This window comes from Neocloeon triangulifer, unplaced genomic scaffold (genome assembly GCF_031216515.1).
Source record: "Neocloeon triangulifer isolate White Clay Creek 2 clone unplaced genomic scaffold, ASM3121651v1 ptg000002l, whole genome shotgun sequence".
Classification (NCBI taxonomy): Eukaryota; Metazoa; Arthropoda; class Insecta; order Ephemeroptera; family Baetidae; genus Neocloeon; species Neocloeon triangulifer.
The window spans coordinates 3,827,633-3,855,377 of record NW_026775545.1 but is presented as its reverse complement, the minus strand read 5'-3'; the positions used below and the strand labels follow the sequence as shown (position 1 = coordinate 3,855,377).

At 37.0% G+C, this 27,745-nt stretch overlaps 2 protein-coding genes across 3 annotated transcripts in view; both read left to right on the top strand.

Annotated features, from left to right (window-relative positions):
- Nucleotides 1-324: 324 nt before the first annotated feature.
- Nucleotides 325-6,703, top strand: LOC132202993 (myogenesis-regulating glycosidase-like). Its single transcript, XM_059630391.1, has 8 exons — nt 325-585; nt 676-870; nt 1,503-1,935; nt 2,312-2,591; nt 2,648-2,966; nt 3,263-3,681; nt 4,774-4,930; nt 5,812-6,703. The coding sequence occupies exons 1-8, from the start codon at nt 357-359 to the stop codon at nt 6,021-6,023; spliced, it is 2,244 nt and encodes a 747-aa protein (XP_059486374.1). The 5' UTR covers nt 325-356; the 3' UTR covers nt 6,024-6,703.
- An 8,870-nt stretch (nt 6,704-15,573) lies between these two features.
- Nucleotides 15,574-27,745, top strand: part of LOC132203307 (furin-like protease 1) — a 189,719-nt gene continuing 177,547 nt past the window's right edge. The window contains exon 1 of one of the 2 annotated variants that reach the window (XM_059630979.1): nt 15,574-15,959. In XM_059630979.1, coding sequence (XP_059486962.1) covers nt 15,789-15,959 — 171 coding nt within the window. In that variant the 5' untranslated portion in view covers nt 15,574-15,788. The remainder of the gene's footprint in view (nt 15,960-27,745) is intronic. The other variant, XM_059630989.1, reaches the window with a different exon arrangement.

The following is a 27,745-nucleotide window of genomic DNA, read 5'->3' as shown; positions in this document are numbered from 1 at the left end:
ACAAATTTATGATTATCAATATACAAGATCAACTGAGAAATAATATTAATTATTAGAATGATTTATAGTAAAATTTTATATTAAATTATTGTTGTGATTTATTGTGATTTATTGAAAGTCATAAAATATCCTCATAAGAAGAATCACGCAAGCACACGAAAAATTTCAAATTCTTACTTATACTTTGATATTTTACTATCATAATAAGTCATAAACCATTTCTAGTTTCCAAAAGAAATTCTTTACAAAATTTTTCAAGTTCCCGCTTGTCTATCTATAACAGCAAAAGCACAACTGAATAAGCTGCGTCTGTTGTTGTTTGCAGGGAAAAAATTAAACGGACTGCATTCAAGATAATGGAGGTCTTATCTGCAGCCGAAAAGCTGATAGCGCGCCGAGCCGAGCCGTGTGTTTGTAGCTGCGTGCCAGTTGAAATTAAGAGTCGGAAGGAATTCAGCAGTCTCGGAGGCATGTTCCCTTTGAAAAAGCGGCCCTCCGACAGCCATCGGTGGCTTATCAGTGAGAACGATCCTGAAGAGGAACTCGGCCGAAGCGAACCACCCCAGAAATGCTGCCTACGGATCGGTAAGTAATGATTATTAGCATGTATAGGGCCCCTTTGATGGACGCCACGCGGTTAATCTTGCAATCTGACGCACCCCTGTCTGATTCAAGTGTTGGTGGTCATGACGATCGTCACCGTCGTCCTGACGAGCATTGCACTTGCGATTTTGATCGCCGCTTCGATCTCGGACAACCAAAGTTGGGAGGAGGAGATGGTCGAGATTATGGCCGAGCTGAAGGCGATGCACTTTGATAATACGGTGCAAATTTTGGCAACAAACTCATCTGCAACCGTCATACTCCGTGGTATGTACTTGAAAAATAATAATTTTATTTGCTCATATAATCGGATTATTTAAAATTTATTTAAATTAATTATGGGCAGCAATTGCCTTTGTGATAGGTCAATAAACACAATTTGCAACTAAATTTAAATTTTAGTGCAAAAGAGAATCAAAGGGAATAAATAAAATATAAATTAATTAAAAAAAAAAAACACTAACATTTTTTTGTTTTACAAGCAAAATTTTTAATCAAATTATTATTATATTATTTTATAATTTTAACAGTTAATTTAAAATTTTAATTTAATCATTTGTTATATTTCATTTTATTCATAATTTGAATTTTAAAAGAAATAAATTTTTTATTTATATATTAATCCTTTCCACTCTTATCTTAATTTAATATATTATATTCAATTTTCTTTGTGCACAAATTTTATGGTGCAATCAAATTATTCTATCTAACTGTAAGTTAAAATTTATTGAAATTAAATTTTGCACCTTTAGCAACATAAAATAAAATTCACCTAATTGTTGCAAAAATGATCTTAACAATTAAATTACACATTATGCAAATCTGTGCAAATGACTTTTTCTTTAAATTTTCCTCCAATTTTCCCTATAAATGTTAGCTTTTTCATTACTTTTTTAAAGCCACCTCAACTGTCACAACCACCATCAAATTAACCTTTGGTCAGGATGTTGGTCACCTTCAAGATGCAGCTCCCGTCTCCTGTTTGGAACAGGCCGGCGATGTTCTGACCTGCCTTTCTTGGAACGACACCGCGCGGCTCACAGTGGCCGAATTTCCCATCGCCAGCAGCAGTGCCCGCTGCATGAATGTGACTCTGCACGCCTCTCAAGCAACGGCCTGTTTTAATTTTGAGGGGCGCCATATTTTCGGTGGACCTGAATTGAGCACTCAGAAGTGGCCAGCCGAGGGAAACAGGGCGTACGTCCGTGTCCCATATCTGAGCGGGTACGATGGAATCAAAGGGGTGGTTGAAAGGTACTGGCTCACGTCTCTGGGCGAGATGGTTTTTGTGCCAAGCCACGTCCCATTGTTCTGGACCACCAATGGTACTGAGTAAGTGAAAAACATTATTTTAAATTTTTTTCATTCATTTGATGTAAGTTATTTTATTTTTTTTTCTTTTACATTCTTTTTTATTTGAGTTAAGTATATTTTCTGAAATTAACTTTTGCTATGAATTTATTAGAAATATAATAATAAAGAAGAATATTTTTTTTTATTTCTATTTAATTAATTCTTGAATTTAAAGTCTCCTTTATAACATATTACAAAATTTTTTAAGTTTAAACCGGTTTAAACGTTAAACGCTTGGTTTTTATTAAAAAAATTATACCTTTGAAATTTTTGTCATTTTCCTCTTTTCATAGCAATTTCTCCTTTTACAAGAGATCACATGTCATAATGATGGTTTTCTATTTGCTTTTGGTAGGATGTGTTTCACAAGCTCTTTTGAACCTCCATATTACAAAAGCGCAGACGAGGAGGAAAAGTTGGATCTTGTCGTTTGCGCCGCCGAGGACACGCCGATGGTTCACAAAGCCGTGGCCAATGTATTTCTAGGCAAGCCCGAGGCGCCGTTGGATGAAAACATGATCCGGGTGCCGATTTGGTCGACCTGGGCCAAATACAAGGCGAATATTTCCCAACTGTCTGTCGTGGATTACGCAATGCAGATCGTGGAAAACGGTTTCCCCGCCAGCCAAATAGAGGTGCGAAATCCATATATTTTGTTTGCACTTATTCAAATTTGATCTTGTATATATAGATTGATGACAAATGGGAAACGTGTTACGGGGAAGCGAGGTTCGACAACGAATCGTTCCCCGATCCAAAAGAAATGGTCAACCAAATACACGATCTTGGTTTTCGCGTGACCCTGTGGACTCATCCGTTCGTGAACACCAATTGCCCGTCGTTTACAGACGATGCCATTCAAAATATTTTGGTTCAAGATGCAAATGGCAATGCCTCAAAAGTAACCTGGTGGGACGGAGACGCAGGGCTGATCGATTTCACAAATCCCAACGCGGTAGATTTGTTTTTGGTGCGACTTCTGCTTTTGAAAGAAAACTTCTTAATTGACGGTAAAAATAACATTGAAAATTTTGAAGAAAATTCTAAATCATTTAATATATTAAAGTTCAAACAAATTCATTGATAAGTTGGAGCAGACTTTGCCTTTTGCTCCTTTTTTTAAAACAAGTTAATTTTAGCGTTTAATTTAAATTATATAATTGTACACATTTATTATTGAAATACTGCGTTGAAATTTTATATAAAAATAACAAAAATTTTAAAATACAACTGCAATAACAGAATTAACAAACAAAAAACTATTTTTTACTGGCAAGAACGTTCATATAATTTTATTTTTATTTAGGTTTCAAATTTGATGCTGGTGATATGAGTTACGTCCCTGCTAACGGGTCCCTCCATTCCATCCGCGGCCAGCCCGCAGCCTTCACAAAAGCGTACGCCGAGGCGGCCGTTCGGATAGACGATCATCTGCAGCACTTGTCTGAAATGCGCACCGCTTTCGGCATGCAGAGGCTGGCTCTGGCGGTGCGAATGTCCGACAAAGGGAGCACGTGGGACGACGAGAACGGACTGGCCGCCCTGATTCCCACCCTGCTCACGTTCAACCTGGTCGGCTACTCGAACGTGATGCCTGACATGATCGGCGGCAACGGCTACGACAACGTCCTGCCGGACAAAGAGCTCTTCATCAGGTGGATGCAGGCGGTCACCTTCATGCCCATCATGCAATTCTCCATTCCGCCCTGGGACTTTGACCAGGAGGTGAGTTGAAAAATGAGAAAAATCAGTTTTTTAGGGAACAAATTGCGATTGAGGAGGAAGAGTATGTGCCGGTTTATGCAGTTGGCGGCACACGTGCGTCGCGCAGGTTGCCTACTCGCCATAAATAAGTGATGAGCCGAGGTTTGGCCTAGTTCCGAGGCTGGTCGGAAACCCGGGACTGAAAATACGGTTGTATATCACTTCTTTAGAGTGTTTTTCCTCTACGTTGTTCAATAATTCTTCACGATGAATCGATACTGAGATCTGAGATCGAGTTTAATAATGATTAAGTTGAAAAGATCACAAAAACTTATACAATTATTTTGAGAAAACGTTAATACATCCAGTGTATAAAAGAGTGTACACTACAAGATACTACTAAGAAATTGCCTGATAAATTTTGCTGTAGGAAATTGCAAATTCTGCATTAAAAAAAGAAAATATAATAAAAATTATGGCAAAGAGAAATTTGGGTCTTGCTTGTCTTTTTTGACGCATTTACCATTGCAAGGGCCAGATTTGACTCCAGAGTACAACAATAGGCAACAATCAAACAATGTTCTGATTTGACTATATCAAAAGCTCCTCCTTCATTTTTGATATTTTTGATCAGTCCCATTTGAATTTGCATTTTATTTAATGCAGAAAGGCTTATTTCTTAAAAGTGTAATGAATTCTAGGTTTTCAATATAATAATGCACACTGAAATATTTATCATTTTTCTGCATTACTTTGATTTATCACAATTATCAGAGAATAATGTTTCCTTATAAAAAAATTTTATGCAACAATATTAAAAAATAAATGCAAAAAATGTTGAGTGAAATTAATTAAATAATTTATTATTTTTAGTGTAAATTATAGAATTACTCTTAATTTTCACACGCATGCAAAACGGGTTGAACGTAGAAAAAGGAATATTCTTTGTAGATAGACGCAAATTTTCTTGCCTCCAAAACCCCTTTTCCAATACTGGCGTAGGAGGAGCGTTATTATTTGATAACAAAATTATCTGGAGGCATGCACGTGTGCCAGTGTTTGCTCGGTCGGGTGTTGGCGGTGTGGAAATAATTCCGATTTGTTTTCCTGCAGACCGTGGAAATTGCCAAGGAGTGCGTGGAGCTGCACGTGAAGCTGGCCGACTCTTTTTACGCCCTCGCAAGACAAAGGGCCGTGGCTGGAATTCCAATCAATCTGCCAGTGTGGTGGATTGCGCCGCACGACTCAATAGCCCAGACCATCGACTCAGGTAAAATCTCGAGCGCCGCCGATAAATTTGCCTCCCTCGTTTATTCAATAGACGCCCTTTTGCCCACGAGAAATAGAGAAAGAGGCGCCGAATTGAGCGCCGCCGTCCCTTTTCGCGTTGAAAGATTGCCGGGCAAATTCTTTCAGCCTTAAAATTTCGTCGGAACGCCGTCTAAATTCTTTGCAAAAGCTTCCTCGCCGCTCTTTATGAAACTTAGCACACCGCAACGAGCAGTTTTGTTAATCGATCATGTCTTCAGAGACACTTTATGTTGCGGTTTGGGTGGACATTATAGTTTACATTTTATGTATAAGCGAATATTTGGTATAATACTTTTCAATTCCTTATTGTCAAAATTTTAGAATTGCTCTCAAAAATCTTAATTAAATTTCATTTATGAAAGATCTTTTTTTTTTAAATATCAAATCTATGTGAAAGCAGTATAGATTATTATTATTATTTCAAATTATTTCTAAAATTAAATAAAGCAGATTTTAATGAGTTTTTTTTTTTTATCAAAAATGCGCTCATTAAATTTGTGTAAAAATTAGATGGAGATTTTGCGCAAAATTTGTTTTCATCACTAATCTCAAATAATTTTTCCCTATCGATTGTTAAATTTAGAAAACAAATCAGCAATAACCGTTCATTTTTTGCGTGTCTTTCTATAAATGAGATTAAAAATAGACCTGAAGTCGTAAGAATTCAAGCTACTTATTTCCCTTTCAAAATCGTCTGGCGGACTTATCTTTTCACGCTTGACGGTCAGCAATTTTTTCCTCCAGCAACGACCCTTTCAAGCTTTGCGTTTTTTCTTTTCGGCCATTAAGTCGAATCACCGGCCACATTGATAAATCATTTCGATATGTATGTTTTCGCAGAGTTCTTGCTGGGCGAGAACATTCTGGTGGCGCCTGTGCTTGAAAAGGGCGCAACCTCGAGGGACATCTATCTGCCCGCGGGGGTGTGGCGGGAAGGATTTGGGGACGATGAGAGCAGGCCTATCCACGAGGGTCCCGTCTGGCTGCGAAATTTCTCGGCTCCGCTCCGTCACCTGCCATTTTTCCAACGGGCGACGACTCTCGTTAAATAAAAACGGACCGGAGCAGAGCAGAGCAGAGGGTATGCTCTCTTTCTCCGCCTACCAAGATAAGCAACTTTTAATTATACCCCTGAGCGACACACCATTTTTTAACACAATAAAAGTTTTCGCCACCGCGCCGCTTTTGAATCCATCTCTCAACGCCGCCGTGGCTCATATAAAAGACGAGAAGTTTCCCTTTGTAAATTTTCCTCAGGTTGCATAGCTTTCCCAACAGGGTCGTAATAATGCCGAGGGAAGAAGTGCGTGTGTGTTTGCCGTGTTTATTGCACCACGCCATGCTGGTTCGGCAAACACCAAGGGACTGCTTCTTTGGACTTTTGTGTAATTCCAGTTTATTAAACACGCCTGTAAAATGCAGAAGTTGGATTCTACCCCGTAATTATGACCTAGATTTCTTTTGCCATGTTTTACTTTTGTATATCGGGACAGCAGTTGCGATAGAGCTTAATTTCTTGGCGAAACTTTTAGAGTGTTCAGAAGGGTGCAAAGTAAAAAAAATATTAAAATGATACACGAACAAGGTGAACAATAAACTGAGTCAGTGGCTCCACACCTTCGCCGCCTCAAGAAAATGTGATGAATAAAATTTAAAATTTAGATTTAAGGCAGAAACGTTTGTAATATGATGGAATAAAGTGGCCTTATATTAGGTAGAAAATGTATAGTTTTTATTTTTGTAAGCCTATAAATCAATGCAAATATTTAAAATTCATAAAATTGTGTGTTATTTTTTGAAAATAATCAGTCACATATCAATAATTTTTTCATGAAAATATAAGTTATTTGCATTAAACATACAAGAATTCCTTGCCGTTTATTTAAATTAGTTATTCCATAATTTCCACTTTCGACTAATTTCATAAAATAAATAATTATTTATTGCAATAGTCGTATGATAAAATCCTCTAAAATACGAAACCTTGAAACAAAATCAATGTAATTAAATACCATAGCTAGCAACAGGCTAGCAATTAGTTGGGAATTCAATTCTTAGATTAAATTTATTCCTCGCGGTTCTCAACTTTTAAATTTGAGAGTGAGCATATGATAATTTCCAACTTTATCATCACATTAATGTGTTTTTCCTGCTTTGAAAGTATCACACGTATCAACCCTTTTTTGCATTAATTTGCAATGCAGCGTGGGCCGATCGATTGCGCGTGTTGCAACCATCACGTGCGCCACTATTTTCCTCTTTAAGTGAAACAAATGGAGCGCATTTTGCCAGACAGAAAACACGCTCGCACTCAATGGGACTCACTCGCTATTTGTCTCGGTATCATCAAGAGCAGTCATAATATTGTCGCTAATTCAGCGCCCTGACACTGATCGACGCCCGGCAGTGTGTCTGTGGATGCAACGGGACACTCCGTGCACGTGCGGTGTAATAATTTGAATTCCATGTTCGCCGCACATGACACGGCTAGCTGTGTGTCCTCCATCTCTGCCCGAATGCATTATTGTTGTCACACGCCGGCCAATAATTTACACACCGACCGGTCAGTAGCAGATGTTGTTTTGAAGAAGAAGCTCCTCTGCACCGTGATGCACCGGCTGCTGCATGACCCGCGATCGGTGTTGTTGAATTGCTGCTCGGACAAAAACAAACATTTCCATTGTCATAAAAAGATAATATATCTTTAAATCTCATCTTTTTATACAGATGTTGAGTAGTCAATACGGTCCATAATTTTTTTTAATAAAATTACTTTTATTAATTATTAGTTATTGCTAATTAAGGCAGATTGTTAAAAAATTAACATTTTATAAAAATAATTATCTTAAAAACCTCTTTATTTTGAAACTCAATAACGCTATATGATAATGTTTAAAAAATGCAACTTGATATCGATAACATTTTGTTCCTGAAGTTTCGCGTTTCACGGTTTTAAACACAGAGGTCGAGATTCTAATTAAGACCAACCAGTGCCATAATTCAATCGCGTACACACAAGGGCTGTGCAATCTAGACTCGTGCGGCCCGCCCTCGTCGCGGAGATGAAAATCAATTAATTGGCGGTCGAGGCGAAAAAGCGCTCTCGGCTCAGATTTCCCTTGGTGGGCACCCTGCAATCAGCGAGCAATTTAAGGATTATTATTGCACGGCGGGGCTCGTTTTGCGGGCGCAAAAATGTTGTGTGCGCTGTTGCTAGTGTAAGAAAAATATATAACACTGACCATAGCGGGTTGCTCTCGAGATTTATGAGCAATTCCACTTTTAGCCGCCACATTCCCTGCTATGTTGTTAGCACGGCGTGGCACACACTGGTCTCTTATTTCACACAATATAGCACTGGCGAGACCGTAAACCTTTACGACGTTTCACTTCCCGTGCACCTTCACTTTCGGATCATTCTCACATAAAAGGTTGGGTTCACTTTTATAATCGCGAAAATGCACTCTGTCAATTGTCCAGGATTTTGTAAAATATGTCTGATTTCTTGTATTTTCAATGATATTTTATTTCAGTCTTCATGCAGAGCAACTTTCACTGATGAATGAAAGAATTTAAAATCCAATTAATGAAACACATTTTTTAATCGTGTTCGTTAAACTGAGTTCGTTGTCATCTTTTTGTCGTTTAATTAGTAACATAATAGGGGATCTCGATCAACAAAGTTTTGACTATGGCCTGCAAAAAACGAATAGTAAATGCAAACCTATATTTGCTTTTTGCTCACACATTGTGTAGGTTGTGTTTTGAAAGTCATATTCAAAATATTACATTTATCTGATATAAACACTAACGGAATCTGCAATAATTTTCATAATATTTTTCACAAGAAAGATATATTCAATTACTATATATTTTTATTTTCAATGGTTTCTTTTATATATTCTGTTGGTTGAGAGTTTTAGTTATTCATCCTGTTCCTTATTATCCGTCAAGCCTATCCTATTTTGCAAGAGTTAAATTAACAATTCCGACACTTTGGCGGGATATTCCCTCGGCCCTAAACAATTTGGAGGAAAGAAGCGAGCGCCTGGGAATTAGGTTGGAGTCGAAAAGGGAAGAGTGCAAGGAAGGCGTCGCGCACTAAAAAGACGATTTCCTTCGAGGCCGTTCGGAAAATGGTGTTTGTAGCCGTAGCTGCTCCTTTCATAGCATTTCAGTAAGTCGAAATGGGCACATAAAATATGCATCGGCGGACAAGGCTGTTTCTTTTTACGGCCCTCGCACAACAGGCAGCCGAAATTTGGTGAAATGTTTAGGGAGAAATTTAAAGTCGGCTTGTTTTGTGGCGGCGCCCGTGAACGACTCCCTTAACGGATCCCTCCTTTTTGCGCGGTCGAGTGCTGGGAAACGAACTGACTTATTAACAATCGATTACCCGCCGCTGCGAGAAGTCTTTCTTTCCATTTCTCTCTCTCACTCTCGATAAGTCGGTTAATGCTACTTTATTAAACAGCGGCAGAGCGAATGGAGTTTAAGCAGGAGGCTCAGCAGCGCGAAAAAAGTGCGAGAGGCTGTATTTCCTCTTGCAGAGGCGAAGAGCCACTCTCCCTTTATTTGCGCCCCGGCTTTTGCCTCTGAAAGCCTTGGCTGCAGCTTCTTCCTCTGCGTCCGCAAATCTCAGCCGAAATCGCTGCATGTGAGGGAAGAAACGCAGAGTGGGTCTTTACATATGAGCTGCTGACTGTGCTACAATTGAAACGAGTGGAGGGAACAGGATTTCAACTTCCAAATGTTCTCTTATTTTTAAAATTGTAAATTAATGCTTAAGTAGCATAATTTACAGCATAATTTTCAAACAAACATTTAACGGCAAAACTTTTTAAAAGATTATCTTAATTTACTAGTTATTATTTGTGAAAATTGAATCCTAGCAAATACGTAGTGCGTTGCACATTTTCTGTTCAATCTATTAGAGTGCTAGAAAATATAGTGAGATCTAAATTATCTTTCTACAACTGCATAACGTTTAAAAATAAAAAAAGAATAAGAAAGAATTGAGAATTTCAGCATGTTTTTGGCGCCTGTGCAAATCTTGTAGATGAGTAAGATGAGTAGAAAAAAAAATTAAAATTAACTGTCACACGTTGAAACTTATTTCTTTTTCTACATCTGCATGACTGATAAAAAAAATTACAGAATTAGTCAATTTAAAGAATTAAAGTAATATGATTTTGTAATTTGCTAATTTTTGTTGTTATCAAAATTGAGATATAATATAATTTTATTTAAGTTTCAATATCATACAATTTTTGGTCAACATTGTAATTTAATCAAATAGAAAAAATTTATTTAAAGTTGAACCCGAAACATAGCTTTTTAAACGTTTAATCTTTTTCACAATATTCATTGATTAGAATGAGATTAAATTGAAAAAAAGCAAAATTTTCAGAATGTCTTAAAATTTTTGTTAGTTACTTAGTATAATGAATATAATTTCTCAAAGTTTGAAAAATAATAAGCCAATATTTCACCTAAATCAAGTGATTGTGACTGGCTCTGTCAATTCATTTTATTTTTCTCCAAACAAGACAGAACAATCAATTGTGAAAAAATTGGTTGGGAGAAAAAAGTGCTATTGAACAACTCACTGAAACTCATAACCGCGTTTTTACCAAGAGGCGATAAATACCAGACTTCTCGCCGCACTGCAGCCTAAATTTGCGAAAACAATTTGTTAAGTACTTATCTCAAACTTCCTTTTAACTGTGGCTCTATTTGCAGCCAAGCTCGGCGTGCAGTATTTCAAATTCCGAGTTGTATGATTATTTATTGACTAGGTCATCTGAACCGCTAATAGAGATAAATTTTATCGGACGCTTGGCATCAGTCATCATTTTGTCGCCGCACACAGTCCGCAGAGGGATAATTACAATTTTTCGCTCGTGGCGCGCTCTCAACCCCTAGATATAACACTCGTCATTATTAAATTTGACCGTGTGTGCTGCGAGCAGAACAGAGCTTGGAAGTGATACGAACAGCCCTCCTGGCGCACAGAACGCTGCTGGGACGCGCCAGATACGAGAAAACCGAGAGCGAATAAATTATTTCGCGACGTGCCCTAATTTGCCGAGATTGCAAATTAAATGAGCGCGCGCGCTCTCGTCATACTTGGGTTACATATTAGTATCAGCGCTAATAATTTGGTGTTGAACTTTATTACATTTCAACTCAATCAACCGTGGAAAACTTGGATGTTACATTATCTGTGGCGCTCATTAAAATCTATGCAATTTTGACTTCCATTGATTGGATTATGGATGAATAGTGTCGGTCGAATGTACATAATCGAGATTGCAGATTTGACGGAGCAACTTTGATTGGGGCTGTCAAAATGCGAAATTTATTGTGTAACGCTCTGTTAATGGTCACTGGACCAATCCATTGACATCGAGGGCATGATGGCCGACAGAAATGCTTCATTGTTTCATACTTTGAATAATAAAATAATGATAATTAGTTGTTTTTATCAACGCGAACAAGGCATTTGGATACAAACAATTTTTTATTAACCATTTTTATCCATTATTACAATGATATTTGCTTGAAATTAAAAATTAAACTTTGATAATTTATTAAATTGTGATTACACTAGCAGTGAAGTTTTAAATTAAAGAAAGCACCTTCTTAACAACAAAATGTGAAAGTTTGTGCTGAACCTAGGAATATTAAACAAAAATTATTTGATTAAATTTCTAATTTTTAACTTTTTAACCAAATTAACAGCAGAATAATTTTTGTATTTAAAAAAAATTAAATTTTGTATGATTCTAATCTAATGAATTAATAATATGTTTGCTTCCTGACTTAATTATCTTATTTTATGAAATTGTAGAGCAGCTGTAGAGAATATTAATAGTTATTATTGAATTTGTTATTACATATTGTTAATGGAAAAGAATATTTATTTTATTTATTTATTTATTTGAGACAAGTACTTAAAAAAGGTTTTCGCAAAATTAAGCTCCTAAAAACAAAGAGTCGTCGCTGCTTGATTTTTCCACTCAATTAGCCGCATGAAAAATGACTTTTCCCTCGACGATTTCATGCCCTGCTTTCATAACTTTCTCACGTTGTCATAAATCGTGATTGCCACGTGCAAATTACCATAACTTGCATCGTTTGCTTGCTCCGGCGCCGGTGTAATAAATATTCACTTGCGTTCATGGCTAGTTAATCAAAGGAGGAGTTAAATTGCAGATGAGCAATTAAGTCACTGCCAGTATTAATTCAGAGAGCTGGTTTTGAAATTGCAGTTACAACTCATTAGGCACACGCCGCATAATGAGAACGATCAACCCCCTTTATAGGCCGCCTCTGTAAATTTGCAGGCGCTTATTGATTACTCGGCATTGTCGCATTTTTGTTGGGCGCTGCTTGTGAGCTGGAAAGTTCACCAGTTTATAGATGAAGCTCTACGTCTTTCAGGGTTGCTTCCTTTAATTTTCTATTGACAAAAAAAAAGGTTTTTTAAAAAAAATCAAGCTGGTAAATCCTAAACAAATTAAATTTACTAGAATTTACCATCGCCGGAGTAATTTAGTTAAAAATTAGTAGATTAATTCACGCATATGTGTTAATTATTAAATCGGCAAATATTTAAAATCACAATCAAAAAATAATTGAAAGGTGAAATTTAATGCAATTAGTGATAAGAAGTTAGCAGCTGTTCAATTTAATTATTATTTAAAATAATTAAAATTATTTTCGGTGATAAAAAGTAAATGAAACCTAAAAATGAGAAACGCGCAGTTTTGAAAAATACTAGGCTATTAAAATTGCTTATTAAGGAATACTCTAATTTTATTTGTTCTCCTTTTGCCAGTAATATTTGTACAAAATTTTGCCCCGACTAAAATACTCCTACCCATGCGTAATAATGAAAGAGGCGCGGATGCACATTCGTTTTGGCCGCTTAGGCACACGCGCTTGAAAAACAGCCAAATCTCTTCCGGGGGCTGTATTTTATTGTAATTTAGTGCACATTAAGGATAAATAGAGAGAATAAGCAGCCGGCGGACGCGCGAGAGCTGAGAAGCAGCAGCTCTGCCCGGGTATAATAAAATAAGAAGAGAACCGGCAGCCGCCTTTCGCAGCCGAATGAATGAATAAGACAAACACAGGGATGCTGGCAGAAGGGGCTTCAATATATAGAGAGAGGAAAAATAAAGCTCGGAGCACAGCCGATTGCGAGCGTGAGTGCAGAATTAAATCTCCGCCCTGGCTGGCGCGTGAGGTCAATGGGGGATTTGAGTTAAAAGAGCAGCAGGACCTTTGGTATCATTGACACAAGGTTGCCGTGGGGCCACACGTAATTAGAGAGTTGAGAGAGCCGCCGACTTTTTGTTTGAGTATTGAATTAACAAACTCTATTCAATTTTCATCTTCGCTGATCAGAATTTTTAGTGGCTTCACTCATTGGTCACATATTAATTTAAAAAAGAGTCAAATATTAAACGGTGATTAAAAATTAAAACTTTTGCTCATTATTTTCTTATTAATATACGGTTATTATTATAATTTACTTTACATTCCACAAAGCACCAAAATGTTTAAAAAAAATATTTACCTTAATAATCTCAGAACTAAGAATTAAATTAATTAAAGAAAGGTACTAAGAAAAAGATATGCATTCAATATTGTGAACTTAATGAACATCAAAATGATGGACTGGAATCTGTAAAACAAATTTAAATATTGTCGTTATTTGCAATCAAATGTAATTTTATTTTAATCAAATTGTAATTTATTTACAGTTAAATCAAACACAAAATATTGCGTTGTGTAAGGAGATAAATATTTTGGTTGAACTCTTAATTTTCAGTACATTTATTGATGAAAATCGTAAAAAGTGTGTGTTAACAATTAAAGTGTGTGATAAACAATAAAAAAAAAAAACAATCAGAAAAGTTAGTTTTTAAAAATAAAAAATTGATAAAATTAAATTAAAATACCAACTTTGCATTACTTTAAAATAACTGAATCACAAATTAATGTAATAATTTTTGGAGTAACAACATTCCATTCCAACATTCAAGGCACTTATCCAAAATTAAATCGTAAGCCATATCTGAAATGGGGCACGTTAAATTTCCGCAAGACGAGGGCGGTTCCTTATTCTGCATACTAACAAGCGCGAATGCCTCCTCGGAGAGAATCACTCTGCAAACATCTTGATTAAAAATCTAATTGTGTTTCTCCTTTACTTCTATAATACAAGTTCCGTCGCTCGCGAGGCGCTGCATTAAGTGTGCAAATTCATGTAAATTCTTTTGCCGCCTGAGAGCGTGCAGGCGAGAGAATTTATTATTTGAAAGTGTCAGGACCATAAATCATAATCACATTTGCATGCAAACTAGGCCAGCAACAGCCCCTCTGTTTTATCTTGAGAGTCCAGTTGCGAGACTTCCAGAGCCCCACACGGGAATACCAAAACACAATAATACTACTTTTGCAAAAGGGTATGTGGGGTAGTAAAGAGGGCAAATCTTCAGGGCTCAAAGAAGCCGCCAGATTAACTCGCACAAGCAGGTTTTCCAGACTAAAAGATTTTTCTGGCTTGTGCCTCGCCCCAGTCGGTCCGTCGGCTTTTCCTTTTGTTTTTCTTTCTTTCTTGCTTCCTTTTCTTTGCTGCTCTCCTTGGTTTCACGCGGCCTGCGAGAGACCGACCGAGTAACTCACACACAAGAATGAAAGAAAAAGAGCGCACAAAGAAAGGGAAATAATGCAAGTGGCGAGAAGATAATCAGTCGCACAAAGGGACTTTTAAATGGAGCGAAATGCGCTCTTCCAGTTTGGCGAGAGGGAAACTGTGTCATTCTCGTTTTGCCCTGCAAAAGCCGCGGCGGTTGTTTTATTTAAAAGCTCTGGTGGTAATATACAGTGTTCTTTGTGGCCGTGTGTAGAAAGTGAGATATAATATAAATATTTCATGATTATATCTGCATTTGAAGTGCACTTATTTAATAAGTCTTAAATTTTGGATATTTAAAACTAACATTAAATTGCATCACTATTATCACTTTTTGTACATATTTCCGTGTTTCAAATAAGTAAGGGTGTAACAAGATATATTTCAAACTTTTTAAAACAATTATTTTTTTATTAATTATTTTTCTCTGCACAAATTAAACTCTTTCAAACTAAAACTTCTAATAATAAAGGTAAACAGCAATACCAAGGCTCACGTCACTTATCAGAGCTGAAGGAATATAATTTCACCTTTCTTGTTTCAACTGCCTGAATACATTTTCGGAATGGAATGAGGCATTAAGACTCCATATTGACATAGTCAAATCAAGTCTTTACAACAATGATGGTTAAATTTTCCAATTATTGATAAAATATTTCCTATTGTTGAAAAGACTTGATTTGACTATGTCAATAAGGAAGCCTTAAAATTGGTACAAAGTCGGCCGCATTCCAAAATGAAAAGATTGAAAAGTACATAATATATGAACGACGTGTGTTCAGATGAGTCGGAGGCTGCGTGCGCTGGTCCACGGCGTTTGACGCTTGGCGCCCTCTGCGCGCGATACCGCGAGTTGGGGCCGCCAGCGGAGGCAGTCTCGGTTTTGCCGCTACCCGCGAGAGTCACTCTAAGCGAACAGACCGCCGTGGGTTGAGTTGGTTCAGTACACGAGAGGCAGGCCGAGAGTGCGAACGGGAGACTCGTGTCGCCGCGCCGAGCCGTGTGTGTCTGTGAGCCCGAGCCACGTTTCACTCCCTCGTTCGTTCGGACGGACCGTGTTGTTTTTTCACCCGCGTCAACCATGTGCATCGTGAAGAGATAGACCGAGATGATGTTGCAAGGGCTGTCGATCGCTACCAAGATGTGGTTGGTGCTCATTCTGCATGTGGTGTGCGCCGCCGAGGCCAGACATTACACCCAGCAGTGGTCTGTGCACATCAGCGACGGAGACGCCGCCGACCAGATCGCCCAAAAGCATGGCTTCATCAACAGAGGAAAGGTCAGTGACAAAATTTCAAACTTAAATTTTTTTAATAAAAAAAAAAAAAATTGCAAAAAAATGCGAAAAAATTAAGAACGTTCAATTTTATAACTATTTTTTTTTTAATTTTAAAATTATGATAGTTGTTTGAATAATTTAATTTTATATCTTAAGCTGATCTTAAGAGTCATTATTACTTGAAGGATACGTTTTTAACACTGCAATATTTGCAAATATTTCACAGTGTTTGCTGTGGTTAATGTAAAACAATTGAAATTTGTTTTAAAGCCTTTTTAAAGTATTTATAAATAGTATTTATATTTCTTAATTTTACACTTAATTACTTAATTATTCCAATCAATTATTGCTCAGGTTTAATTATTGATTACGGGCCATAAAGTTCCTCTCGAATATTCGTTCAGTAATAACTGGTTATGACGCACTCATGTAAATAATTCCTTCCGCATAACTGACATTTAACTGCAATCAGGTTCGTTAACTTGCACTCAATAATATTATTAGAATTGATGAATCAACAAAGAAAGTGTTTGTTTGAACACCTTCAGCTTAAAAATCTGCTGACAGCGATGAAACTAGTAGAACTTACTCGACTAATCTTCCTCACACGTGTTGTATTATTATTGTTTGTTTTCATCATTCGTCTCTAGAAATATTAAAATTTTTATTACATTTTTTTTTTTTTAGAATTTAACTTAAATAATATTTTCAATTTAAAATCTTTTCAAATTGATTTTCTTTGTTGAGCTTGGAAATCAATTTTAAACACTTTTCCGAGTGCTGGGTGGGCCAAAACGGGCTGATAAAACTCATCTCTTGAAAAATCTAATTTGTTTCATGCACTCTGACCCGGCGGCAGGTGATTTTGGCTCGGAAAAGTGTCATTGAGTTTAATTCTAGTTGGTTTTATTGTTGGTTGGGCCTCAGCTGATGTAATGGCAGGCGTCACGGCGACCGATGCCCTGCGGCAGGTGGCGACGTTGCCACCTCTTCTCACTCTCGGCCCTGAACCGAGCCAGCAAAGCAGCCTACCTGGCCATTACCTTTCCTTTTGTATCGCACTTGATTTCTTCTTGTGCTTGGCAATTGTATCCGGAGCAAAGCTCAGCGTCTCTCACTTGAGTTTGCTCTCCGGCCAGGGTCATTGGCAATTTGCGCCTGCGAGAGGTGAAAGGTGGGCGACATTGAAGCAGTTTAGACCGATTCGAGTTTGCCACCTACTCCCCTTTAAATTTAGCTTCACGCTGCTGAAAATCACTGCAGCGACAACCGACCGTGACGAAGGGAAGTACAGTGGTTCATTTTACCATTTATGATAATATTTATGGTGCCATTCCGATTCATGAAGTGGAAGTCTAAGTAAAAATTATAAAAAAGTATTTTTTCAATGCAAATCGTTTGTGAACCTAAAATTTGGTGTCAGGTTTAATTAAGAATTATTATAAATTTGCTGACGACTCCAAAATTACTTCATTTTGTGCCTCTAACAATAAAATTTACAACGGAAATTAAACTTTGAAATGAAGGCACAAGAGCAACAAAACTGGCCTTCATGACGATGTCACCTGATTTCAAGGCTCATTACCCAGGACCTGAATGTGTCATCGCAAAACCTGCTATCACGTCATCAGAATTATACTATATTTTGCCTATTTCAAATCATTTGCTGCATGCGAAAGAATTTTTTTTATTTTAAATACTGTTTTTAAATTTCATTATTGTCAATTCAATTGATACCTATTAAACTAATGAAAAAGGGGACAAATGTTTAATGTTTTTTTTTTTTTGCAATTTTGCTAGCAAATATTTTATTTTGTTCCAATAAAATAATTAATAATCGAGAAGGAATAATAAAATGAACAAACTTGTTGAAAAAAAATAAAAAATTACTGAATTCTAAACATTTATATTAAATTGTGATTTGTGTTGAAAACTAAAAGATTATTAGATTTTCATGGTAAGCTTTGGATTCTCAGCCCCTAAAAATAAGTTTGGCTTGCATCTTAAAATTTAATTATAGTTATTGTTGCCATTGTTCGGCAGAGTAAGTCAGTTTACTTGTATTTTCATTGATTTTTTATTTATGAATCTGAATTTGACGAGCTTTTACTCTCAGTTGTGGCCCATTTTAATTTATCAACATATATGATTTCAATTCCGGGGGCCCCAAATTGTAAGCCAACCAAAGATGGTTTCCCATTGAAATTAGTTGCCAATCAGTTTCAAACATAGACAACAAAGCGTATTCATCGCATGTCATGAGCGACCTTGGACATTCCTATGAATAAATTAATTTTGAATTTCGCCACAATGTCTTATGAATATTCACTGCGTTTATTATCATTTCACAAACATTGGAAGGTTTTCAATTTTGCAAAAACTGTCTGTCGCCCGATTTGCAAAAAAAGCGACACTCGCGTTGACAACCTCGCCGACTGGCACGATAAATCAATCGGTCTCGCAAATTACAAGCTTTCGAGCGATTTTCCTGGCGCTTGGAAAACGCTGCAAAGAGTCTCTTACGTCCATTAACAATGGCAGAACAAATGAACGGCGGCGAGATGAAAAATTGCATGCAGTCAAGAGGCAGCACAATGGACCGTGCAGCAGCTTTTTATTTATGAAAATAAACATACGCTGCTTAATGGTCATTTGAAAAGCGCCATAAATAATCGCGGCGGCCAAAGCGCAAATTCATGCTTGTGATGAAGCCATGCTAAATTTCCCGCTCTTTCTTTCTCTTTGATGTGATGACGTTACTCTGCCGACTATTTTTTCTAGGATTTTCCACCGAGAGGCGCTTGATTAATTAAATTTTGCGCGCAGTGTTGCAAAAATAATGATGAGCCGACGAGAGACCTTGCCACAAAATACATAAGTTTACCTCACTCGGTAGGCGTAAAATGGAAAAAAGCAAAACGCTATGGTGTTAAAATGCCGACAGGATTTAAAAATAAAATCGTGCTCATCTTTACTCTTGTTTTGTTATTCTTTTCATTGTGCATTTATTTGTTGCGGATTCTCTTTAATAATTTATTTTTATCATGAATCCGATCTTAATTCTTAATGAATAACAATTCACTGATTGTGCGAGTGGAAATTTTGGATTGCATTTTAATTAAATAACATTTGAATCAAAAATAATTTTTGGAAATTTATAAATCACAAAATTTTAATTCAGTCAAGAACAACAAATGAATAATTTGTCTACTAAGGCTCACAACGGCATTTGTGAAGTCCTTCAATGATAAAAATGTTTTTTCAAATTATTAACAAAAACAATAATAATTTACCTAAAATTCCATTTAATTACTCCTTTTTAATACCTAATTAATTTTTAATTTACGGTTACATGAAAAAAAGATATAATAATATAAAAACTTTGTGCAAATCAGGAAACGCGTCATTAATCCGCTTTTAATGTGTGTCTGTAACAAAATTTATACATTCTCTGACGTAATTCTGCATTGAAAAGAAAGAGAAAGCTGGAAAGGTTGAGTGTCACGCCCGCCTTTATATTCCGAATTTGACCTTTACGTGCCGCGGAGTGCGTCTGTCCACCTCGGTCGGGTCTTCTCGTTTCTGGCCTCTTTAACACCCCTGAATATACCGGCGTGTTATACGGCGGCAGTTTGAATGGGCGGGCAAATTATCAAAGTGCGCGCCGGTCGCTTGAATAATTAATTTAGACGGCACAAGACACTGCATTAATTACGGGCGGCGGAAAAAAAATTAAGGCGGCAGGACAAAGGGAAAAGGGATGTGGCCACGTCGTCGCAGGGCACACATTCAGCGAAGGGGCTTTTGTATGGAAACACAAATTCAATGGACCGCTACCCTCCGCGAAGCAGCAGCGACGAGTGCCTGTGTGAGAAGTCGAAACTCGCGCGCGCGAGAGAGCAAATTCCTTTGTATGTCAACTCGTTGCAAAAGAAAGAATGAAAAGTCGCGCACTAATGCAAAGAGGCAAGCGAGTGAGGATGACAAGCTTGATTATTTGCAAAACGAGCTTTATTGAACACGACGCAAATTTTGTTATCTGATAAATGATTTAATAGGTTTTTTTTTGTTTAATCGGGACTTTATTTGTAATTTTCGCATGTTGACCAGATGGTGCTGCATGGGAAATTTATTGCCCCCGCACGCAGATGCTGAATTTAGACAAGAATTCAGCAGTGGAGATCAGTATCAGTGAAATTCGGACGAGTGCTTTATGCACGGCCTTTCCACACAAGCTGTAAATCTTCTTAATACTCTGGCGAGGAGAAAGTCCTTTTTGAGATGAAACCACGCGGGAATACTATAACTATATAAGCCCTCTGTTGTTGTACGGTTTCATTTGATACTGCTGGACCCCGATTTTTTTTGTACCCTAGACTGGCATTAATTTGTATGCACAGTAGGCTTAAAATTTAAGCAAATTCATTGAGGAGCAATGAATTTCATACGGAAAATAAGTAATTCGTTTTTACCTCAGAAACTATAATAATATTGAATTATGACAGATAATTTCATTAAAAAATTAAAGTATACAGATAAATGTATATTGATGCTCAGCACAAAAGTGCGGATTCGTTCATTAGAAGACAAAAGGTCAAGTTTTTTTTTTATCTCACTTTCGAATTCATCTTTCTCATTCCACTAGAAGATAAGAATAATTTGAAATGGCTAAATTAAAAAAAAAAAAAAAAAAAAAACAAATAAATGAAAATCCATTGCAAGTAAAAGTTTTCATATAAAAATAATCAAAATTTTAACCCTAATTAAAAATCATAGTGCTCAATGATAAAATTGTTAAATTGTGCCGTTTTTTCCAGGCGTTTTAAAAAAACTATATTGTTTAATTCTATTAATTTCAAATTAATCTTCTAATTATATTTTTTTTACTGATATACTGAGGTATTAATTATATTGGTAGGACCATTCAAGTTCAAAATTTAATAATGTAAATTTTCACTTGAAATATTCGTCTGTTAATTTCAGAGATAACAATTATTCTAAACATGTTTTCGTCTGCTTTCTTTGTTGTCAAGTGGTAAGTCATTTCCATCCACATTTACATTCTCAAATTCCAAAGGCGCTGGCTGCACTCGAACATTTCCCTCAAGTGCTTCTTTCCTCGCACTCGGAACACAAAGAGCGGCACAGGAAGCTGCTGTTCGCTCGCCGGCTCATCTTGTTCTTTTTTTCGTAATAAGCCGAAAGCAAAGTGACGATGATAAAACTCTTCAGGGGCCGACAAGAGATGCGAGCAAGTTAAAAACACAAACACCACCAGCCCCACGGAGGATGCAGTAAAATTTTATTGCACCTGATAAAACGGATAAATATTGTTCCGAGATTTTATAATGCCAGAAAGCAGATCCAGAGTCGGTGAATTTTATATGGACCAAAATGGGATTCTGCAACTCGGACGGTTGGGAAATGATATGCAGAAAAATCACCCTTTTCAGCTCTCGTTGACAAGAATTTTACGACGAGCTGCTGGTGGAAAAGCTCCTCTTTTATGTGCTGAGAGCCGACAATTTTATTCGGTTTTATCGCACGAGCCAAACGACGCCTCCATTGGCTGGACTTTGATGATTTTCCGCCGCTCGGAATTAGCATTGGACGACGAAGGATAAAATTTCAAAATAAAGGATTAATCGGTCGTGAAAAACTGTGAGTGACCAGCAGCTAATGCAAGTGTGGTCTGCTATCGAAACCGATCGTCTTGTCAGGCCAGCCGAGAATTAATATAACACGTGCGGTTGGAAACTTGCGAGCGAAGAGATCGAGCAACTTGGAGATATTCAATCGAGCTTGCAGCTGAGCCGGCCGAGACAGTTGTTGAAAGTGGATTCCGAGTGTTCTTCCATCCAAGCTTGCTAATTTGGTTCAAAGTTTGTGCTGCTCGTAGAATTCGCAACAACGTTATTGAAATTCATCTTCCTGCTTTCGTAGAATTTGAAAACCGACTTTTGAAGCAGAAGATGCATTAAATTTACAGCGTTTATTTATTTATATAATTTGTTTTTTAATTTTTTATTTATCGCTGACAATAGTTTTTCAAGCTTCAATTTATTACATTTAATCTCTTCCTAAAGATTTATCTTAAATAAATCTTTTAAAATCATCAGATCTTCTAATAAGTTTCAGACAGTTAAAACTGATTTATACAATCATAGAAGTTTTACAAAAATTATTACTTTTTCTTGTGTCAATTTCTTATATTAAAAAAGAGTTTCTCTCTAAGCTAGCATAATTATAATGTATTTATTATTTATTTTTATGAATTTAAAATCACAATCAGGAAAGTTTTTTTTAAGAATACAGATGAATTTATAGTATAGTAATTCTTTTTCTCCCTTTTTCTGGGCGTAAAACAAACTAAATCCTGCAGTATATATTAAAATAGTTGTTTTTACTCCTTTTGTAAATTCAGTGGTGCCGAGCTTCCTTAATACAAAATCATACAAAGTGGTCTGTGACGCAATTCAATTCAATCAGCTCAACTTGTCAGTCAGTTCGCTCTTTTCCTCGTCTCATCAATTGCGCGTGCAAAGACGTGAAGCCGTGACGGAGGCGCATAAAAAAACGCTTTTCAAAGAGCTCAGTCATTTCTCCCGAGCGGCATTAACTCACTTAAGATCAAGCGAACGAGATTACGGCGTCGTCGGTGGCGGCATTTTTGCCCGGCGATTTGCATGCCCGGCGATTTGCATATAATGAAACGGCGCTTCCTGGAAGCGTCCGCGGAAAAAAAGGGACGACAATCGGCGCCGCCTCGAACTTAAATTAGTTTTCGCGGATGATAATGAGATGAGTGAGCTTTTCTCTGTAAGCGGATCAGACCGTACAAGTTAGGAAAAGTATGCTCCAATTTGCTGCCAAATCCATATTTCGCGTCCCCCGTCGGCTGCACAGGAAAGGGGAGACGAGCGAATAGGGGAAGTTTGGAAATCGCTGCAAATCCGAGAGATTTTCTCTTCTGATTGCATCCGGACGCGTATGCGTGTGTCGCCTAATTGCCTTCACTGCAATCATAATGCGGTGAATTAACGCGTCACTGGCCCCCCTTTCCGGAAAGCAACCAACACAGCAGCTCTGTCTGACATAAAAAAAGGATGGTTGTTGAATTTTTTGGAGCGAAAATTAATGCGCTGCTCATTTCGGTGCCAAGGGTGCTTGCGCAATTCCAGACGGAGCGAGAATTTTTCCGCCCTTCGCGAAAAAATAAATTAAGTTAGACAGTAATTTTACAAAGAAAAGCGTGTGTAGCGAGAGAAAGTAAAGAAGGAAGGAATCGCGTTGCGTGCGTCGTCGTTTTTAACGAAATTCAAGGAAACGCTCAGTCCGCTGTGTGCCTTTTTTTGAATTCGACTCGTTTCGTACACTGGCAGGCAAGGCGTTTTCTCTGGAAGCTATAAAATGTTATGAGTTGGTGTGCGCAATGCTGGTAAATTACTGCAAATTGCTGGCCAGATTAATTTTTGCTGTTTGGCCCAGACAGAATTAACGTCGATGACAGTTAGAAATTTAATGGTAATAATGATAACCATTTTTTAAAGTATAATTATTTAAAAAAAAATTTATACTACATAAATATATTTTTATTTATCGAAAACATTTTGCCGAATCAAACTGGAATTTAAATAATAAAGAAATAAAATTTTTAAGTTGAATTTTATTTAAAGTTTTTCATTAAATTTGGTATTAATTTTAGATCCAAATCATGCTTTGAAAAGATTTAATAAAATAAAATTTATATAATTTTACTTTTTAAATCGGATCCAATTTGGTCTTTGGTAATTTTTAATTAATTATTAATTAATATTACGTATCTTCCTGGGTATTGTTTAATTTCAAATTTCTTCTGATGTTCAGTATCCGCTCTTATTTATTTTATACACAGGTACACTAAAGAGAGCCATCTTCATAGTTTTAATAATAATTCACTTCTATAGGAAAGTTTATTCATACTAGATTTACATTGAGCTTTTAAAACTGGGCTTGTTCAGCCTTCACGCGTCTACAGCAAAGTCCTTTTTACAAAACACGACCATCCAAATCCGGCTCTCTCAAAACGAAAAGATACAAGAGATATATGGCATAGCTAGCTGCACAGAGTTAGTTAGTTGTTTCAGCCGCAGCTTTTGTTTTGTTTATGCAGTACTTGCTCGTATTTTCTTCCTCTCTCCTCTCTAAAATTTACGGTCCACAAAGGCAGCGCCAATTAATTATCCTTCGTTTGCCCTCATCACGCCGGCCGGCGAGCACATGTTTCTCGACTGGCGAGGCAAAAAGCAGCTTGTCTACGCTCACTAGGGCCGGTCAAAACATTTTCTCGCCAAAATACCACGGCACAAAAGGCCAGTCACGCGAATTTTGCACCTGGCATTCATTTCGAGAGAGAGAGAGCGATGAAATTTCAGCAGGAGCCGTTTCGTTTCCATTAAATTTCAGCACGATTATCTCGTCGCCGCACGCCCCTCTGTGTATAAAATACAAATGGTGTAATTAAATATTCTTCTTGAGATAAGAAAACGTTAAAGCCTTTCATTATGCTGATGGCCCAGAGAGGAGAAGAAGCCCAACCGCCCCAACCGAGGGGAAAACCCGTCGGAATCTTCTTAAACGGGCGCGCAGATTTCCTCTCGCCGAATTGGTGGCAGCTTGCGTTAAGATGCTTGTTTGAGATAATCTCTCGGCCCGAAATCCTTTTTGGCGCTTTTTAACGCAGAAAATTGCGTCTCTGCCGGCAAGCTGATGGAGCTGGGGCGTTTTGTGCAGGAAATTAAAAGTACTTTTGGGGGATTACGCGAATATTTTGCAGCTTTTTGGCTTTAAATTGGATACCAGTGCTTCGTGGGACCAACAGAAACTTATTTTATATTCTAAATTTTTCGAATCGCGTTGAGATTGTTATAAATTTCTTGCAATCTAATTTTATATGATTTTTGATAATTACTCAAATTTAATCACATTTGATAATTCTTGAGACTTCTGATAAAATAAAATCAGGCAATTGTTTGATTGTTACTCTCAATTACTCTTCTTCAAAAAAAAGCTCGCAATTTCATCATGAATTTTTTATTTAAAATCTAGTTAATGCGGTTTTGAATCTTATTTGCTGTGGAAAAACACTTAAGGGAGAAATAAATTAATCTCAATTAAGTCTCAATCAATTGTTAGAAGAATTTTCTATATATTTCTATGCTAACCCTACACAGTATGAATTGATTTTATATTTTTAAAATTTAACGTTAAATATTTTGCAATATACAGCGTTCAAAAAAATCTAATTTAAATATTTTTCTCTGAGATATAATTACATAAATACACAATCAAAATGTCAAGATTATTATTTTGCAGGCATTTTTTTATTTCAATTTTTTTGGAAAGCGAAAATCCAGAACTGTAATTTACTAAAAGCATATTATTATCTCCCTGAGCATGGACATTTTTCATGTCGAGACGTGCACTCTCATCACCGTCGGTCTCCCCCTGGCTGAATTTCGCGCTCCACCCCAGCAAAATGTCGCAATTTGAATAATTTTTGACTCTCGAAATTATAAAAGCAGGCGCTCGGGCCTAATTACGCCGGCGAGCGGAGCCATCCAACAAAAGGGCCACGCGCTCCGTCGACTGACGAGGCGCGGCGCGTTTGAGCCAAAGATGAATTTTCATTTCTAATGGCTAATTTTCGCCCTTGTTTAATTATCTGCATTACACAAGTTAATGGCTGCAGCGAGAGAGGAATAAGAGCACGTGCTCTCCTCTCTCTATATATAATTTGTTTAGTTAGCCCGAGTGCAAATTAACTCGGGGCGCTTGATGAATTGGCTCGACCTCATATTTTATTCACTGTCCTTCCTCCGCTCACATGCTTCTTCTTCCGACGATAACAATAAGAAAACGAAAGAGGAACGGTCTCGCTCTTGTTTTCATGCAGATTAGCTTACTTAGTACGCGGACGGTATAATGGAACTGTTTGCAGAAATAATGGAGCTGCAAGGATTTAACCAAGTTGAATAATTGATTGGGCATGAAAGGGAGATAGTTATATAGTTTTTTTGAAGTAAATAAATGAAGAGCTGAATTTAAAATCAAGTGCAGTAAAAATGCAGCAATGGAAACAATAAATTGGTTTTTTTTTAGAAATAGGAGGAACTTATTTTTTGCATTAAATAGAATAAATGTCGCTATTTTTTTAGGGTTATAATAATAATAATAATTATTATTTACAACATAGGAGTACCAATGAAAATGAGCAAACTACATAATTTTAAATTAAATTGTTTGGCAATTCTGTGAAAATGATAGACGTATGAAAATACATTAACAACTGGCTTGTAAAAATTCATATTCATATATTATTTTACTGCTGAGGGAGTTTTCAAAATCTGTCTGACACTTTGAGAAAAGAGTCTGCGGCCGTTGAGATTACGTATACTTATTTCGCTTGCATAATCTTGATACGTTGACTCGCGGCCAGACACGCCAGCAGAGAATAAGAAAGTCTTACGTTTTCTTTTGCAGCGTTATCTGATACGACGTGCTTCAAATCTGCTCCAAAGCAAATAATAAAGCATCATATCATCAGTTCACGAGCGAAGGAAGGGAGTTTGTATCCATAGAAAGAAAGAAAGGGCGTCGATGTGCTCGTGGTATTTATATTTATAAGGAATATCAGAAGAGAAAGAGGGCAGGACTGACGGCGACGCGTTTATTAAAAATAAAAGTATGTGGGATGAAGAGCGAACTGCAGATATTTAAAAAGACACACAGGGTGGTATTTATTATTAAAAAATGTATGGAGTGCCAGTAGCGGTCGCGACGGATCGCATTTTCCCTCTTTTTAATAAAATTCATTGTAGCATGACCAATCTTGATGGCGAATGAACAGAGCTCTTTTTTATTCAACTTTCTGTCTGCAATATTTAATATCCTTCAAAGGCCTTAAAAATAAGCACAATAACACTCAACGAATAAAAAAATTTTCGATTCACATCCTCTAGACTTAAATTGCTTTTTTTAAGTAAAATTCAATTTTAAAGATCATATGTATAAAAAATTGTTGAAGGATTCTATATTTTGAATAAATAAATTGAAATGTTATTAAATAATTACAGTTTAACAATCAGACAAATATACAATAAGGAACAAGATTTTAATAATAATATAAAATTACGTTGATTTGGGCAATAGTATGATGTTTTGATGTCTTATCCCTTTTTTAATTCAACTACTAGAAAATAGTGCGCTAGTGATGGATTTAAAAAAAGTTTTCAACTATATGATGTTGGAAAAATTGAAACAAAACTGTCCCCATATGATCATTTTTATAAGGCCAGAAATGAGGCAAGGCTTTTTATTCTTTTCGCATGGAAAATTTGGGTGAAATTTGCAGAGCCATAAAGGATTTGGCGTGGTCCTTAAATCCAATTATCGTTTACATTGGCCACATTCGCCGCTGAGGCTTGGCGCTTTTTTCACGCGCTGAACAAACAGAATTCTTGTCTGGCAGACGCCAATTATCCAATTTCGCCGGGAATCCGTCCGACGCGGCAGCAACGCAATTTGCCGAGAGCTTTTTCATGGGCATCCATCAAGCCCTGGAAAAGACACATCTTTCGCATCACTTGTAATGAAAAAGCGGCTGCGCTAAACGAGTGAGGAGAGCGACGGCCACTGTCTAATTTGGAAATGAACATCGATTACGGCGTCGAAAATCACCAGCAAACGTCACCCTGAACGATTAGATTGGCCTGCGATGTGCAGATTGGAATGGATTTTCCAAAAAT

Coding starts and splice junctions, on each gene's coding strand:
- LOC132202993 (XM_059630391.1), top strand. CDS start 357: ATGGAGGTCTTATCTGCAGCCGAAAAGCTGATAGCGCGCCGAGCCGAG. Junction 586..675: donor GAAATGCTGCCTACGGATCG/GTAAGTAATGAT, acceptor GTCTGATTCAAG/TGTTGGTGGTCATGACGATC. Junction 3,682..4,773: donor CCTGGGACTTTGACCAGGAG/GTGAGTTGAAAA, acceptor GTTTTCCTGCAG/ACCGTGGAAATTGCCAAGGA.